Source organism: Ruditapes philippinarum, unplaced genomic scaffold, assembly GCF_026571515.1.
Source record: "Ruditapes philippinarum isolate M1 unplaced genomic scaffold, ASM2657151v2 ctg87_1_1_1_1, whole genome shotgun sequence".
NCBI lineage: Eukaryota > Metazoa > Mollusca > Bivalvia > Venerida > Veneridae > Ruditapes > Ruditapes philippinarum.
The window spans coordinates 90,096-105,271 of NW_026861560.1; the positions used below are offsets into that span (position 1 = coordinate 90,096).

The 15,176-nt window shown below is 32.3% G+C and overlaps 1 protein-coding gene across 1 annotated transcript; it reads right to left on the reverse strand.

Moving 5' to 3' along the window:
• Positions 1 to 2,452: 2,452 nt before the first annotated feature.
• Positions 2,453 to 14,963, reverse strand: LOC132716116 (N(G),N(G)-dimethylarginine dimethylaminohydrolase 1-like). The gene is made up of 5 exons (XM_060699297.1): positions 14,594 to 14,963; positions 11,240 to 11,342; positions 10,726 to 10,925; positions 10,204 to 10,335; positions 2,453 to 8,272 (listed from the first exon to the last, which is right to left on the reverse strand). The coding sequence occupies exons 1-5, from the start codon at positions 14,882 to 14,884 to the stop codon at positions 8,090 to 8,092; spliced, it is 909 nt and encodes a 302-aa protein (XP_060555280.1). The 5' UTR covers positions 14,885 to 14,963; the 3' UTR covers positions 2,453 to 8,089.
• Positions 14,964 to 15,176: the final 213 nt, after the last annotated feature.

Genomic DNA, 15,176 nt, shown 5'->3' on the forward strand with positions numbered 1-15,176 from the left:
AAAATTGGCAATTTTCAATATAAATAGTGCATTATACCTCAAAAAGTATTTGACCTAATCATGAAACCTCACAGAAATGTTGGTCAGCATGTGTAGTTGTGCACCTGGGGTTTGCTTGTGGATTTATTCAGTATTTGTAGAATGTACCAGTGTAATATGCGATACTTTGAGGTATAGATTATACCAGTGTTATATAGGTTATCTAAGGACATAGATTTTACCAGTGTTATATTGGTTTTCTAAGGGCATTCATTGTACCAGTGTTATATAGAATGTGTATGGGGATATATTGTACCAGTGTTATAGGGGTAATCTAAGGGCATAGATTGTACCAGTGTTATATAGAATGTATATGGGGATAGATTGTAACAGTGTTATATAGGTTATCTAAGGGTATATATTGTACCAGTGTTATAAAGGTAATCTAAGGGCATATATTGTACCAGTGTTATATAGAATGTATATGGGGATAGATTGTAACAGTGTTATATAGGTTATCTAAGGGCATATAGTGTACCAGTGTTATAAAGGTAATCTAAGGGCATAGATTGTACCAGTGTTATATAGGTTATCTAAGGGCATTTATTGCACTATTGTATATAGGTAATTGTACCAGTGTTATATAGAATGTCTATGGGGATATATTGTACCAGTGTTATATAGGTAATCTAAGGGTATATATTGTACCAGTGTTATAAAGGTAATCTAAGGGCATATATTGTACCAGTGTTATATAGAATGTATATGGGGATAGATTGTAACAGTGTTATATAGGTTATCTAAGGGTATATATTGTACCAGTGTTATAAAGGTAATCTAAGGGCATAGATTGTACCAATGTTATATAGGTTATCTAAGGGCATAGATTTTACCAGTGTTATATTGGTTTTCTAAGGGCATAGATTGTACCAGTGTTATATAGGTTATCTAAGGGCATAGATTTTACCAGTGTTATATTGGTTTTCTAAGGGCATATATTGTACCAGTGTTATATAGAATGTATATGGGGATAGATTGTAACAGTGTTATATAGGTTATCTAAGGGCATATAGTGTACCAGTGTTATAAAGGTAATCTAAGGGCATAGATTGTACCAGTGTTATATAGGTTATCTAAGGGCATTTATTGCACTATTGTATATAGGTAATTGTACCAGTGTTATATAGAATGTCTATGGGGATATATTGTACCAGTGTTATAGAGGTAATCTAAGGGTATAGATTATACCAGTGTTATAAAGGTTATCTAAGTGTATAAATTGTACCAGTGTTATATAGATTATCTAAGGGCATAGATTGTACTAATGTTATATAGGTTATCTAAGGGCATAGATTTTACCAGTGTTATATTGGTTTTCTAAGGGCATAGATTGTACCAGTGTTATATAGGTTATCTAAGGGCATAGATTTTACCAGTGTTATATTGGTTTTCTAAGGGCATATATTGTACCAGTGTTATATAGAATGTATATGGGGATAGATTGTAACAGTGTTATATAGGTTATCTAAGGGCATATAGTGTACCAGTGTTATAAAGGTAATCTAAGGGCATAGATTGTACCAGTGTTATATAGGTTATCTAAGGGCATTTATTGCACTATTGTATATAGGTAATTATACCAGTGTTATATAGAATGTCTATGGGGATATATTGTACCAGTGTTATATAGGTAATCTAAGGGTATAGATTGTACCAGTGTTATAAAGGTTATCTTAGTGTATAAATTGTACCAGTGTTATATAGGATATCTAAGGGCATAGATTGTACTAGTGTTATATAGGATACATTAGGGCATAGATTGTACCAGTGTTATATAGTATATCTAAGGGAATAGATTGTACCAGTGTTATATAGGATATCTAAAGGCATAGATTGTACCAGTGTTATATAGGATATCTAAAGGCATAGATTGTACCAGTGTTATATAGAATGTCTATGGGGATATATTGTACCAGTGTTATGTAGGTTATCTAAGGGCATAGATTGTATCAGTGTTATATTGGATATCTAAGGGCATAGATTGTACAAGAGGTATATTGAATATCTTAGGGCATATATTTTACTAGTGTTAAAGAAAAATTAGGGCATATTGTACCAGTATTACAAAGGATACCATTTGACATAGATTGTACCTGTGTTGTATAAGATTAAATCTTAGGTCATATTGTACCAGTGTTACATAGAAAGTATATGGATATATATTGTACCAGTGTTACATGACACCATTGGACATTGACTGTACCAGTATTATATAGGGATAGATTGTACCAGTATTATATAGTGATATATTGTACCAGTGTTATAAAGGATAATATTATGGCATAGATTGTACCAGTGTTATATAGGATATCTTAGGACATAGATTGTACCAATATTATACAGGGAACATTGGGGCAGATTTCAAAGTGTATATATAGGATATTGGTGGGGGAAACAAATGATCAAAACTATCTGTAAAGCATTTTTTGTTTAATTGTTTTAATATTATTAGCATACATTTTTATAAAATTGCATTTATCAAAATATAAACAATGTGTGTGCAACAGTGTTCTGGTGTAACAAAAATAAAGGACAAGTTCCTTGTTGATGAAAAAAAAACACAACAAAAATAATGACCAGTCTAAAAACGTAATCTCTGATTGGCTAAATAAATGTTCAATTTTCAAATTAACCAATGAAAAGCATGCTCTTCTTTGACTGGCTTACAACCTTGGCTCTCTGCTTAATTTGTAAAAGAGCTGAATATAAAGTTACTATAACATCGAACATCAACATTTTCTATCAACTATATAAAATCAATAAGATATTTTTAAAAGTTGAACTACATGTACAAAAATCACAATCATTGATATCAAAAAAAGACGTACTTTTATATACTTCACCAGCTTGGAATGTCTAAAATCGCATGGGGTAAAAATGTTGTCACAGACAGCATGCAATATTGTTACTTTTGAGAAACCTTTATGAATTATGACAGAAAAAATTGACCATTTCTGTACATCATTTTGTAGTTGACTGTCAGTATTTTGTTACGAACCAAGTGCCTTTTAAAGGCAATCTTATTTCAACCTCTGCGCACACAACCAAAGCAGGAAAAGGAATTCAGCTTCATCCTAAAATCCTTGAGTAAATCTTTATTCATCGTCGGCTACTCACGGTATATATTATGTACACACTGCAATATTCCTTACATATGTACGATTATCTAGATAATGCAGTATGTACGGAATAAATGTTTGTTTGTTTGTTTGTTTCATTTTACGCCTTTTTCAACAGTATTTCAGTCATATAGGCGGGTAGTTTCCTAACCATCGTTCCTGGAGAGTTACACCAGTACTAGACCACCTTCCTCCGCGCTAAACTACCAAAGCATCTCCCGGGGATCGAACCCACGCCAGAGAGGTAACTGGATTAGAAGTCATCGACTCTAACCCCTCGACCACGGAGGCGGTTTTACGGAATAAATACTGTGTGTAACCGACAATGACTTTTTTATTTAAACTGTGAGATAACTTTGCATAGGTGAAAATCGTGAAATAATTAATATGATCTAGATGAGTGAGAAATTTGTTCCATGGCTTTAGTTTATAAATTTTTTTTTATCAATCTAACACTGATAAAGTGACCCCTTTTTTAAAATTCACAATTTTTTAAACCAGAACAGTGAAGTGTAAGTTTTGCATCAGTTGGAATCAATCTTGTGATTTTATTGATGGGAAATTTATATCATTATCAGACAATGATAAACATTTCAAATGGAAGCACAGAATACATAAGCCTGCTGGCTGTTGGGTGGCATATGGCATTCACTTTTTGTGTGGCTTATGTGTATTATATTAAATATAAGGACAGGTCTTCATTTAAGTGACGAAAACTTTCACAAATTTCATTTTAAATTTCTACAAATCCATGAAATGAATTTATACAATATATATATATTGTTACTGAGAAATTAAGAAATTTTCCTTCTACAAACAATGGCCACAGCTTTTAGTTTTCCTAAAAAAATTTCAAAATTTTTTCCCTCCATTACCATGCCATGTAATGAACAAAAACATCCCCTTCAACAAAAGATATACATAAAATTATTTGGGTTTATGTTTTCCTCATTAAAACACTGTTTATGATAAAATATTAATTTATTTCTTCTCTAAGGTTTACTTTTTTACCCTAACCCTGCAGAGTTTTTTAAATGAACCATTCCTGCTTCCACTTATAGAACTGTTTTATTTAAAAATTTTGGGATTTTTAAAGTATTCTACCAACAGTATAGAACTGTTTCAGACTGCATGGAGGTTCAGGCTGGCCTGGCTCTTTACTGGTGGCAAAGGTTAATCACTTTCAGTTCCAACAGGTTAAGGTTAAAAGAAAGATATCAATTTTATTTCGTTTTCAAATGGGTATTCCATCATCTCGGGGTATGCCTGTAAATGATATAAAATGTTAATGTGAAGGAATAAACAAAATGGGTTACGATATTCAAATACAGATCTACCATTTTTTTATGAACTACAAAATATAACTATGCTTGCAGCAACTACTGTAACATTCAATACCAAACATCCTAGCTTTAATCATCAAGCATAAAGACGCATTAAAAATATAAAAAATACACACGCAAATATATATATATAAATGTATATTGAATAACATTGAAATAAAAAAATCGCACAACCAATTAACATTTAAATAAAACAAAAACATTTCATCTATAGTAAACATAATTGCTACTCTAGGTTCAAAAATGGTGTAGATTTGTGCAGAACCAATTCTATTAGAAATAAAAGCTAAACGCCCCAGTTCGAAACAAATGGCATTAGGTTTTTTAAACTGGGAATTCAGAGTTTCCATAACTAAAGAGACAAAACCCTTATATTTCCTGCTGACTATTTTAAAATCTTTTTAACAAACATGTGAAGAAATACTCTAGATCACATGGATATTACCCAGCCATTTGCAGTTTCTTATAATCTACAAACTTATATGCTGTTTTTAACCTTGTATATTAGAACCTGATGCCTTTCTTACTGAGATACGATGATTAAACTCAATATGACCACTACAAAAATTGTTGGAAAACATGGATTGATTAATAATAGGTGTCTTGGGTGAATGTACGTAATAATGACAGCGCTTACATTTTAGACATACAATTATTTCGAAACAACTCATGTTTCATCGACATATAACATTAATTGCACTTTTTGTTCCACTCCCAATTTTATACAGAACTAACTAAAACATAAAAGTATGATAAAAATAAAATGATGTCACATGTTAAGTAGTCTCATAAATGTAAATAATATGGCCTGCCATTACACAACGAAAAATCTCTCCCATGTCAAACGCTAAAAGCTGCAAACTTGCCATTTGAATAATGTAAGGTAACACAAACCCCTATTAGCTTCCACGGACGCTTGGGGGTCAGATCCTGCCCCCCATCGTGATACGCCCCTGTAAACACTCTACCAAAACTATTTTAATATTTAAACACGAATGGTACATCTATTACAACGATAAAAATGGTTTTCAAACAATTTTTACATATATGAAAAAATACCGTATACCATCAAGTCTCAATAACTTTATTAAGAACCATTGTGTTGGAATATCTTGCTCATGATCAGTTTGAAGCTTATAAACTACTGAGTGACAATGTGGCAAAATGACCTTGCTCATTGTTATTTTGACGCTTATCAACATAAAGGAGAATATCTTGTTCATTGTCATTTAGACGCTTTTTAAAACATACTGAACTGACATAACCTTATTGTGAATACACTATCTTAAAACACTCAACTCTTATGAAAAATTGAAAACAACCTCTGTATACAACTTTAAAAAAGACTCTCTGATTACATCATGTTCAATATAAGACTAAAAAGGAATTCATTATGCACCAAATTTTTCTTCCACACAATTTAAAATCAATTTATCAATAAAAACCATAGCCTTGGTCCAAGTCTTTGAGACCATCCAAAATAATTCTAACTCATCTGCTACTAAGGGTTTGCAATGCATGCCTGGCCAGGGCTTCAAACATGTAACCTGTGTAGCTATACAGCAGTATGCAGACTAAACTCTTTAGGAATTAAGTTATTTTTAACATACAAATTTAAATTTGATCAACATGATAAACTCAACTCGTACATGTAACTTGTAAATAGCGCTAAGATGTAATCATACACTGCGAAGCTTGCAAAGGAAAAAAATAAAGCATGAGATAAATGTACATACAACAAAACAAAGATAAAAAAAAATGACATAATAAAAAAGTACATGTAGATAATGCTTTTATTGAGATAACTTCTAGTCCTTTTATTTTCTGAAGAAAAATTATAATCCAGGCCAGGGGCAGCATAATTACCTTAGAAAATTTAAACCACAGCATCCTATTTTATTTCAAACTATATTCTAGGCTGGGTTTTTTTACTTATAAATATATAGACATCGAATTTATGACTTCTAAAATGAATAGTCTTAGAAACTGTCATAGCAAAATGGCCCTAAATGACCAGAGTGGTCCAAACTGACTATTCTGCACAAAAAACTTTTTATGGCAACTTGGGGATGATTTTTTTACATAGCAAAACTAAAAACAAACTAACAGATTTACAATTGGAATGATTAATATATATCATATACATGTACATACATATCCAGGGTCCCTTCACAGCACTGCCCATATTGTACATGTAATGCTGTTGTATAACTTGAATATATACCGGGTTTTCAAATGACATTAACACTGTTAAGTTATATATGGCAACATTCCTGCTTGAGTGGTGGAGGGAGCCATCAGGTTTCCCCTCTATGCATTATTCAGGGCAGAAGCAGGAACATAAGTAAAACTAAAAGGCACAGTATACCTAAGAAATGAGTTTCTTTTTACTTTCTGTAGAAACATTAAACATTTGATCTGTTATGTTGTAATATGGATGGATCTAAAAACAAGTGAGATGCTTGTAACATGAAGAAAATAGCGTTGAAAATGAAATATTCTGTGATAAAGGTAGCAAAAATGTGGTATTTTTACTTCCATATAAAAAACTTATTCACTACAACTGTGCTATGTGCCAAAATGCAAAAGATGGCATAGGAGTATGGCTAATGCGTTACTTTTTGAAAACTGTAAAAGGACATAGAAAGTAAAGATTTTGAAAAACAAAATAGCACTTATTTAGACTTTATGGGCCTTTAACAGATTTTTGTAAAAAACCTGGACAATGTTACTTGGAGACAGTGCTGTATTAAACCCTAGATATGTATTGTACAGAATTGTGTAAACTTTAAAACTACAGTTTGCAATGTAAAGATGTCACTAGGACAGTGTGCACCACTATTCTTAGTGCTATATAGTAAAACAAGAGCCTTAATAATGTAAATTTACAAAAGCCTGGATAATATAAAATTTTCTTACATTAAAAAGGACCATCAAAGACATGCTATAGATATGGGTTTTTTACAGTGACCTCCTATTATGCTCTCAAATGTGTGAAATTTCAAACCATACCCTTAGGTTTTGGAAATACCAGCATGATCGCGACACCTGGGTGAAGAATAATCAAGCTAAAAAATGTGACATATATTGCCAAGTGCTCTCATTGATGATTAAAGAAAAAAAACACCTTATTTTTTAAAATGCCTTAAGAATCTCTTTAATGATGAATTAATGGATACATCGCAATATATCTATATGAACAAAATTGTAAACCCCCATATGAATTATATAAAAGAAAAAAAAGCATATCTATATAAATTATGTAGCTAAAAAAAAATTTTTTAACTCGCATATGTTTTTAAAATAAAAATTTAAGCAACTGGGTTATTTTTTTCTGTTCTAGAAAATTCCTATAACATATAAGCAAGATCATTTAATTAAACATCTGAAAATAAAAAATCTAATTTCTATGGTCAATTTTCAAACGAAATAAACACTATTATCATGTTAGTAACAACTAGAAATATTTCTACAACTAATTTCTTTTGACAGTTTCTTTATAAGGCATATTTGAAAGTGACCCTGATTTTTACGAAGGTAATATACGATTTGTGTATATATTTTCAGTAGGAACGATGGTTCGGAGATTTATTTTAGGGTTTTGATGGTGGCGTATCTATCCATATCATCATCCTGTAGATTAGACACGATTTTCCGTGCACGCTTTTCTTTATTCACCAGAAGAACCAAGTTAGTCAGCGTCACACGAGCTCGCTCCAATTCTCTAATGCTAACCTGGTGCCGAGGGTTCATGATCTTCTCATCAAGAACCTAAAAACAAAATAAAAAATATGTTTTTTTACGCCAATACGCTTTGATCATTATGTATGAAATTATACAGAAAATCGCCACATACAAACACACCAACTTCCTGTCCTTTATGACCCAGTCTAGATCATTCTAGTTTAAAGGTTTTGTAAAGAATTGATCGGCAGCGTTTGCAAGATCCAATGAAAATTGCTTCCTCTACTATTAAAGCTTCAAAATTGCTTCCTCTACTATTAAAGCTTCAAAATTGCTTCCTCTACTATTAAAGCTACATGCTTCCAGATGAGCCTGATGAAGAAAATCAAACTTGAGAAAAATGTTTTAAGATTTTAAAACAAGAGGGCCAAAATGGCCCTGAAATCGCTCACCTCTATATAGGCACCTGGGCCAAGGCCAATTTTAAACCAGGGGCTTTTATTCGAACAAACTTGGTAGACAGCCATTAGAAGATGTTTCATGATAAATATCTAAGCTCTTTATAAGAAGATCTTTTAAGTTTTACTATATACATATAGGGAAAAACAATGAACCCCCCACTACTCCTTGACTAACATAGTATGGGCTATTTTTGCATATTTCGACCTCCTTTTGGTAATTTACCTAGATTGTAAGTGCCGTTGCAATGCGTAAAAAACTTCTTTTGTTCACTTCACAATATTTTACTTTAAAATATATTTTCAAAACTTTAATGAAATTTGGCATGATTCTGGCGGCATGCTGCTTTAAGGGCAACAACTTTGCATGGTTAGTGCAAGTTTTTTATTTTTTCTTATCTAATTTAAAAGTAAGAAACAGCTACAGGGGAAGTATGGGTCAAACACCAGGGTTGCTTGTAGACTTTTTATAACAGGATCTACTGGTTTCAGACTTCTGAGACCTTCTCATAACATAAAACAAATCATCCTTCTCAGCTGTACTGTCAGTCTGTGTGACTGCTTACATTTTGTAAAATACATTAGAAATTTATGTTAATGTTAAAAGTCTGAGAAACAATATAATGTTGATTGTATTCAATGTAATATAACTATAAGGTACTTTCTTTTTTAAGTTATTACACATAAAGTATTCCATAGAAAAAAGACCTGTAAAACCTGTTATATTACTTGTATTTTTTTAGCATTTTCAGTCTTTTCACGTGATGACAATAAAAATTAATGTTACTTTGTACTAAATTGTAGTCATTTGACGAAGAATAATATTAAACTTTGTCATGGAAACTCACTGTACAACACTTACTTAATTTTTTTCCCACATAACGAATGAATTGACAACTAGTGGTAAGATCTGATTTACAGCTTTGGTGCATGAAATACACGAAACGAGTTAAAACAATTTTCTTGATGTCTAGATTTAAGGGAGACGCAGGCAAAATTTTCATTTCTTTGTTTTGAATTGTTCATTCATTTTTCTGTCAATATCATCAAAATGAATACACTAGGCAGTCACAGGAACAAAACTTTCCTCCTTATAAAGAATGAAATCATGATTTCCTAACTTGAACAACATGGGTCATGTTAGAGCGTTAAGTTAATAGTTGTCACAGTTAACTCATTAACATAAATGCACATGTTAATTGAATGACTAAGACCTGTTTCAATCATACAATATCCACAATATCTGTTATTTTAACTTCCAGGGTTTGTTCAAGTCACATAACTTGTTTAAAAAACTACTTGGTGATTCTGTCGGCCTCTAATTTTCGTTCAACATATTTTGACGCTTTAACCCCAAAATATATAAAATCAATACAGAAATTCATGCTGGGACTTTAAAAATGTCATTTTTAGCGTGATTTGAATACACAAGATCATTTTAATATTTTTGTCATTTATTTGCCGGAGTATTCCTTTAAAGAGTTAACTCTGCCCCTGACTAAGCATGACATTCTTAAAGCTGATCATATGTTAAAAAAACATTATACACTGTGTACTTACACTCCAACAGGTCTCGCCAATTTCTTCTCTAGGACGATCAATGAGTCTTCCGTTCACATAAATCATATTTGCAGCTGCCTCAGAATCCAACTTGAGGAGTTCGTAGCTAAACTGTGCTCGCATCTTGATTTGCTGAAATTTAACATAACACATATATGACAATTTGAAACCGAAAACTGTTGATTATAATTTCTGACCTGTGTAGAATCTGCTTCAAGTCTATACTTTAACCCGGTTAACATACGCAAAAACCATTTAACTTGATTAAAGCTATTTCTTTGTTATTGCAATTGGTGTAAATCAAGTTTTACCGGAAGGTAAACAATGTATTTCGAAGACAAAGTCCCAATATTTTGTGAAATCTCTCTTGAAATTGTGAATTTTTTTCCGCTGCTTTGTGAAAAAAAAAGTGCAATTTTGAATTGTGAAGAAGGGCCCCTGTTATAGAAGGAAAAAAATAGCAGGGGAAAAAAATCAGTCAAGTAAGTGTATTCATCATCATAAATAGAGGTGAAAGTTTACCTTGTACACCTCCATCCCATCATCTGAGTTACTGATGGCAATAACTTGTCTACCAGCCATGCTGCAAACACTTTTCAAATGAAGTGCACGTATTCTATCTATGTAGATTGGCACAACCATATATTCTGGAAAAGCCTCGGCTACAGCCTGGGCACCTTGTGTATTCGTGTTACGTCCAATACCAACAAATATCTCCTTTCCTGCAAAATAAAAAAAAAAGTTTTTAATGACTATCCATCATTAATTATGTTAAAAACCCAAACTTAATTATGTTAAATATTATCAAAATATGAGTTTTGGAAAATTATACTTTTAAAGTTTTTCCTTTTAGTGTTAATACCATGCATCAAAATAAGAGCTCTTCCTGTTATATGACATTATGTGCACTTTTAATTTGTCCATGTTTTTTGTAAATCATACTAACTGAGCGTTATTGTTAAAACTGAAAATAATGGGAAGTTGACAATTGACAAGAGTAGATTTACATTGTTAAAGAAAACCTTAAGTATCTGACCTGTAAACAGTACATCAGACCCATCAAGAGTGGCTGTTCCATCATTGATTTCTTGTATACGCAGCTTCAAGTCAGATTTCAGAACACGGCGAATCTCCTTTGTCTGTAAAATATTATTGTCTATTCACTCTATTGTCAATTTGTTGATATTGAGAATTTGAAATTTTTTATAACAGGATTTTTTAATGGGCACAGGGTGTCCGTTTGACCCTTGAAATGACTCTTTGACCTTTCAAATTTCAAAAAGGCCTGATATGACCCTCAGGATTTTAACTGGATGGTCAAATTTTGTTAAAATCATGGGGAATTGGCCTTGTAGTCCATAATACTTAATCAAAATGACGCTCCGGATTTCATGGCTAGCGAACACCCTGGGGCATCTACAGAAATTTTTCTTGTTTATCATTTATGATTTTAAGATCTAAGGAAGCAACCTATTTATCCTTAAGACCTAAGGCAGCTGGCGAATTTTCACATTACAAATACGAAAATGGCTGTAAGCAGACATATGTTTATTACTTCTGCCTCTTCTTTATTTTAAAAACAGGTCTGTCACTATATACAACCAAGAGGGGAGAGGGTGTGTGAGCACAAGGTAGCTTTTTCTCTAGAGCTGTATATTAGTATCCTGGTCAGGTTGCTCTGAAACATTTGGCACCCTATGTGGGACCAAGATTGTACTTATATCTTAAGCAAAATTTATTATTTGCCATCCTCAGAATCAATAGAGTTTGCATTGGTAATATCGCAAACAGGACGTTTCGGCCCCAAACCAAATCGGCCCCAGTGGAAAAATCGGCCCCTGGACGTTTCGGCCCTTTTCCTCGCGACGTTTCGGCCCTACTATATAGTACAGACAATTAATTAAATTAATTAACAACAATTAATTTGATTACAATCAAACAATTATGACACTTTAATTCTTTAAATAATTATTTATTATGATTTAATCAAACAATGTTGACAGTGAGATATTATGGCTTCATTGTTGTAATGATATCAAGATCAGATAACTCTTTCAGGCTGTCCAGCACCTTCCGACATAAAATTAGGGCGAATTTTAGGGCAATATTTTAAAAAATTTAGGGCTAAAATTAGGAATTTTAGGGTACATAACAGAAATTTTAGGGTTAAAATTTGGAATTTTATAACTAAACTAAGGCCCCAAAGGACCATGATGTGGGCTTACCTTGGCATATTTGACACAAAAGTAACTCACAAATAACGCTCTAGTTTAGTTAGAGCAAAGGTGTCTACCAGTGTGGACACACTGGTCAACTGCCTCTCTTGCGAAAATGGTCATAGTCAAACTATGTTCAAATCATATTTGAAATATTTTTTCAATTGTTGAACATGTCAAAAGAACATGTTCTACCTATGTTTTGGGAATGTTATAACCATGAGTGTCTAAAAGGAATTCTTATACAGTGAAATTCATGCACAATGCAGCTTTTAAATAATTATGGACAAATGAAATCTTTTGTACAAGTAGGAAGTAAAAAGGCATTAGCGTAATAGTACAGTCATTTTGACAAATGGGAAGCATCTATAACCAACACACAGAAATGCACATCAAAATAGTTCATCACACAGACCATTCAATTACAGTTTATCTAGATCATATAATTGCAACTTTGTATGTTCATGGTAACTGGAAATGAGCTTTATATTATTTTGAGTGTGATTAAATTATATGAGTCTGCAAAATAAGCAATTTCTCCTAAGGATAAATAAGTATGAGGGAAAGCATTAATTTTGCAAAGTCTACGTTAACACATTTAGTACTTTACAATGTTGTTTTGAAATTATGCAGATTTAAATAAGAGTTGCAAGTAAACAAATTGTACATTAATTTATGATAACTATTTATACATGTTTTAATTAAGATTGTGTTACAACAGCTTCATTATGATCATTTTCAAATAAGATATGATATAAATGGACCACTTCAGTCATTTGGAAAAAAGAACAAACATAAAATTCAAGATATCTGGAGTTGGCAAAATAGTGTCAAAATATTCCAGAATAAGTTAACCTCTTATAGTTATGATTTAAGTTTCAGGACCATGATATGGTAGTGTTTTTGCTGTTAACTGTCAACATGATTATTAACAACTGCTTTGATTATGAAACAGCAATGTTACGGAAATAGTCAAAGTTACTTTTAGTTGAAACGAAACCATTTCAATGTCACCAATTTTGAGTTGGCAAATCATGGCCAAATCATTTTTGACCATGTTCAAAACATAGTCGACTTTGTTATGTCCGCGATCATTTTCGCAGGGTTACAAGTTATAAGTATGTTTAAAACAAAAGATGAAAAAAAAATTAGGAATTTCAGTGAAAAAATAGGGCATTTTTAGGAATTCCCTTTGAATTTTTCACTTTTTTAGGAATTTTAGCCAAACTGAAAAAAATTAGGATTTTTTAGGAATTTTAGGGACGCTGGACAGCCTGCTCTTTACATGATTAGTTGTACAGTTAATGGGATTACTTCCCTTTACTTGATATTCATTAATGCTATGTTTAGTTATATATATGAATTATGATCATGCCTCTGATACCTGGTCATTCTCACTTGTGCTCTGGTCTTAACAACATGTATTAAATGGTTATAATAAAATAGTAGAATAGTTTGAATCTTGTTATCATCCATACAACATAACAATTGTAAAATTACATGACCGAATGTTTCGATTTTCACGTGGATGAACAACTAACTTTCCTTACCTGATAATTAAATGTGTTAGATTTTTCAATATCAAGGAAATAATTACGAGTACCTATTTCTTGTGAGATATTTATAAACATTGAAGTTAACATTAAATGCAACAAGTATCAAATCGTTGATGGTTTTGGTAAAGATTTAATCTTACGTAAAATATATAAGAGGTATCGTAAATCTTTCAAGGTACTTGGAAATTGGCGTTCCACTTCATGAAAATTGTCATTTATGATAATTATAACTATGAAATTTTAATATACCGGTTTAAAACACAGTACTTATTCTGGGGCCGATTTGGTAAAGGGCCGAAACGTCTGGGGCTGAAACGTCTTGGGTAATTTGGGGCCGATATGTCTTGGGGCCGAAACGTCTCGAAATCGGTAATATCACCTGCTACACTACAGGTTGAAAAAAAAATTGCGCAGCCAGAACCTCGGAATATTGTTACATACCTTTATAAATCTAGGTACATTTTAACTGAAGTACTGCATTTTGAATTCATCGCCAATTAAAGATGGCAATCATGTCTTTAATAAGAATAAATATGCGCAGACAATTCTTGTGTTTAACAGAATTAGCGAACTGATAAAAAAAATAATTTGTGAAAAATGTATAGCCTAAGAAACTACCTCTCCTTGTCGTGTTTTTAGCCCCGGTCTTGTAATGAGAGCAGTGCCGCCAATAACAACAGCACAATCTTCAACACAGCAGCAATCTTTATAGTCTTCGTCCTCCTGTAGCTCAATAATGTTCAAACTACATTTCCTCAAAGTGTCAACAAGTTGTCTGTGCTCCGCGCGTGCCTCTTCGTAGTCTATTTGTCGTCCATCAGCTGGTGTTCCTCTATCAGCGAAACTTCGGGGAACGCGACAAACTATGGCATAATTGTATGAAAACGCTGTCGATCTTGATGTGGTCATGTTTACTTCTAATTCAACAGATTTCTAAGAAATGTACGAGTGGGAGAGTAACCGGAAATGAATCATAGATTAATTAAATTCCGTTTTAACACGTCTCATACCGGACAATAATTGAGTTAATGACCAAAAAGATGTCTTTTTCACAGAAAAGATAAAAAATAACAAACACAGTTTGTATTCGAACATTATTATAACATACTTCCTTGGCAATTTGTCTTATCTTTGTTAAAATGTAGATGCATGAAACATAAAATGCCAATTGAGAAAGGTAGATTCCTAAATATAGAGAAAA

Excerpts from the sequence above, each read along its gene's own strand:
- LOC132716116 (XM_060699297.1), bottom strand. The coding sequence starts at position 14,884 with ATGACCACATCAAGATCGACAGCGTTTTCATACAATTATGCCATAGTT. Across the intron at positions 11,343-14,593 it reads TAAAAACACGACAAGGAGAG|ACAAAGGAGATTCGCCGTGT; the intron begins GTAGTTTCTTAG and ends AATATTTTACAG. Across the intron at positions 10,926-11,239 it reads GTCTGATGTACTGTTTACAG|GAAAGGAGATATTTGTTGGT; the intron begins GTCAGATACTTA and ends TTTATTTTGCAG.